The sequence below is a fragment of the Etheostoma spectabile genome, chromosome 4 (genome assembly GCF_008692095.1).
Source record: "Etheostoma spectabile isolate EspeVRDwgs_2016 chromosome 4, UIUC_Espe_1.0, whole genome shotgun sequence".
Lineage (NCBI taxonomy): Eukaryota > Metazoa > Chordata > Actinopteri > Perciformes > Percidae > Etheostoma > Etheostoma spectabile.
Genome location: NC_045736.1, coordinates 32,885,518 through 32,886,797, shown reverse-complemented (window position 1 = coordinate 32,886,797; position 1,280 = coordinate 32,885,518). Strand labels below are relative to the sequence as shown.

The 1,280-nt window shown below is 52.1% G+C and overlaps 1 protein-coding gene across 1 annotated transcript in view; it reads left to right on the top strand.

Annotated features, from left to right (window-relative positions):
* Window positions 1–1,280, top strand: part of chd6 (chromodomain helicase DNA binding protein 6) — a 150,379-nt gene that overhangs the window by 62,648 nt on the left and 86,451 nt on the right. The window contains exon 3 of the mRNA XM_032512666.1: window positions 286–919. Coding sequence (XP_032368557.1) covers window positions 286–919 — 634 coding nt within the window. The remainder of the gene's footprint in view (window positions 1–285; window positions 920–1,280) is intronic.

Below are 1,280 nucleotides of genomic sequence, written 5' to 3'. Positions count from 1 at the left end.
TTCCTGTTCAGCCTGAAGGCTGCTGGAAGCTGCTGGAAGCTGCTGGAAACTGTCTGACTTGAACGCAGCTTTTTGTCCCCGCCCACTGCTGTTGCCGGCTGCTCTCATCCACTTTACAGGCGAAGCACAGTTCATCTCCAACAGGCGTAGTGTTTCAGGCCCAGGCACTGCACCAATGAGCAGTATGAGAAACATCAAAGCACGTACACCTATTCTAGTAGACCCCAAGAGTTCAGATCTGACGCTGAGAGGGAGAATGATATGAGTATGATTTCTGTTTTTCAGATGTTCACTGGTGTCCTGAAGCATACGCCACCTCCGGCCTCCGCCGCTGCAGCCTCCTCCTCCGCCTTGGACCAAAAGAGCCACGCACAAACCACAGTTCCCACAATCCCACGGGGACACCTGGTCCTGGGCCCCAAGGACAAGCTCCGCCTCCTCACCCCCGTGGGCAGCACGGCGGCATCCAATCACTGCGGAGGGGTGGCTGGGGCCCCCGCCACTAAGCACTCCGGAGGAGCCGCGAGACCTCCTTCCTCTCTGAGCGAGGAGGATGATGGAGGAGGCGGGGGAGGAGGAGGCAGGGTGAAGAAGAAACGGAAGAAAAAGGACAAGAGAGAACGGGAGAAAGGAGGAGTGGAGGCGGAGGAGAGAGAAAGCAGCAAACCAAAGAAACGGAAGGAGGAGAAGATGGCGACGGTGGTCCCACTGAGGAAGGAGCCCAGGGAGCGAAAGAAGGGTAGGCCTAAGGGGACGGAGGGCAGGAAAGAGAGCAGGACAGAGCTGAAGAATGTGGCCATGGGGACTGCACCAGGGGCCACAGTGGCCCCCGGACCAGCTCAGCTGGCTGTGAAGGTGCCCGGCAAAAGAGGAAGGAAACCCAAGATCAAAGTCCTACCTCCTGTTCCCCCCAATCAAGGTACGCATCGAGAGCCCACCACAGTGTGTTCACCCAGTGTGGAGCGGAGTAGGGCTGCACACACTTATCAGTTTTATTGAAAACACAATATGGACTAGTGCAATATCTAAATATGTGTCCGAGCATTCTGAATGGAGTATTGTGTTGCTGCTGAGACAGACTAATAAAACATCTCTGTTTGCTAGATTCTCACAAAAATCCCACTATAATCATTATAGTTGTAATATTTTTCTATGAAAATCTGAATAATCATACAAAAATGATCACTCTCTCTAATGTCGTAAATCATAGACAACAAACAATCACAATTAGATATTTTCCTCATATTGTGCAGGCCTAGATTGAAGTCTGTGTTTGTGAG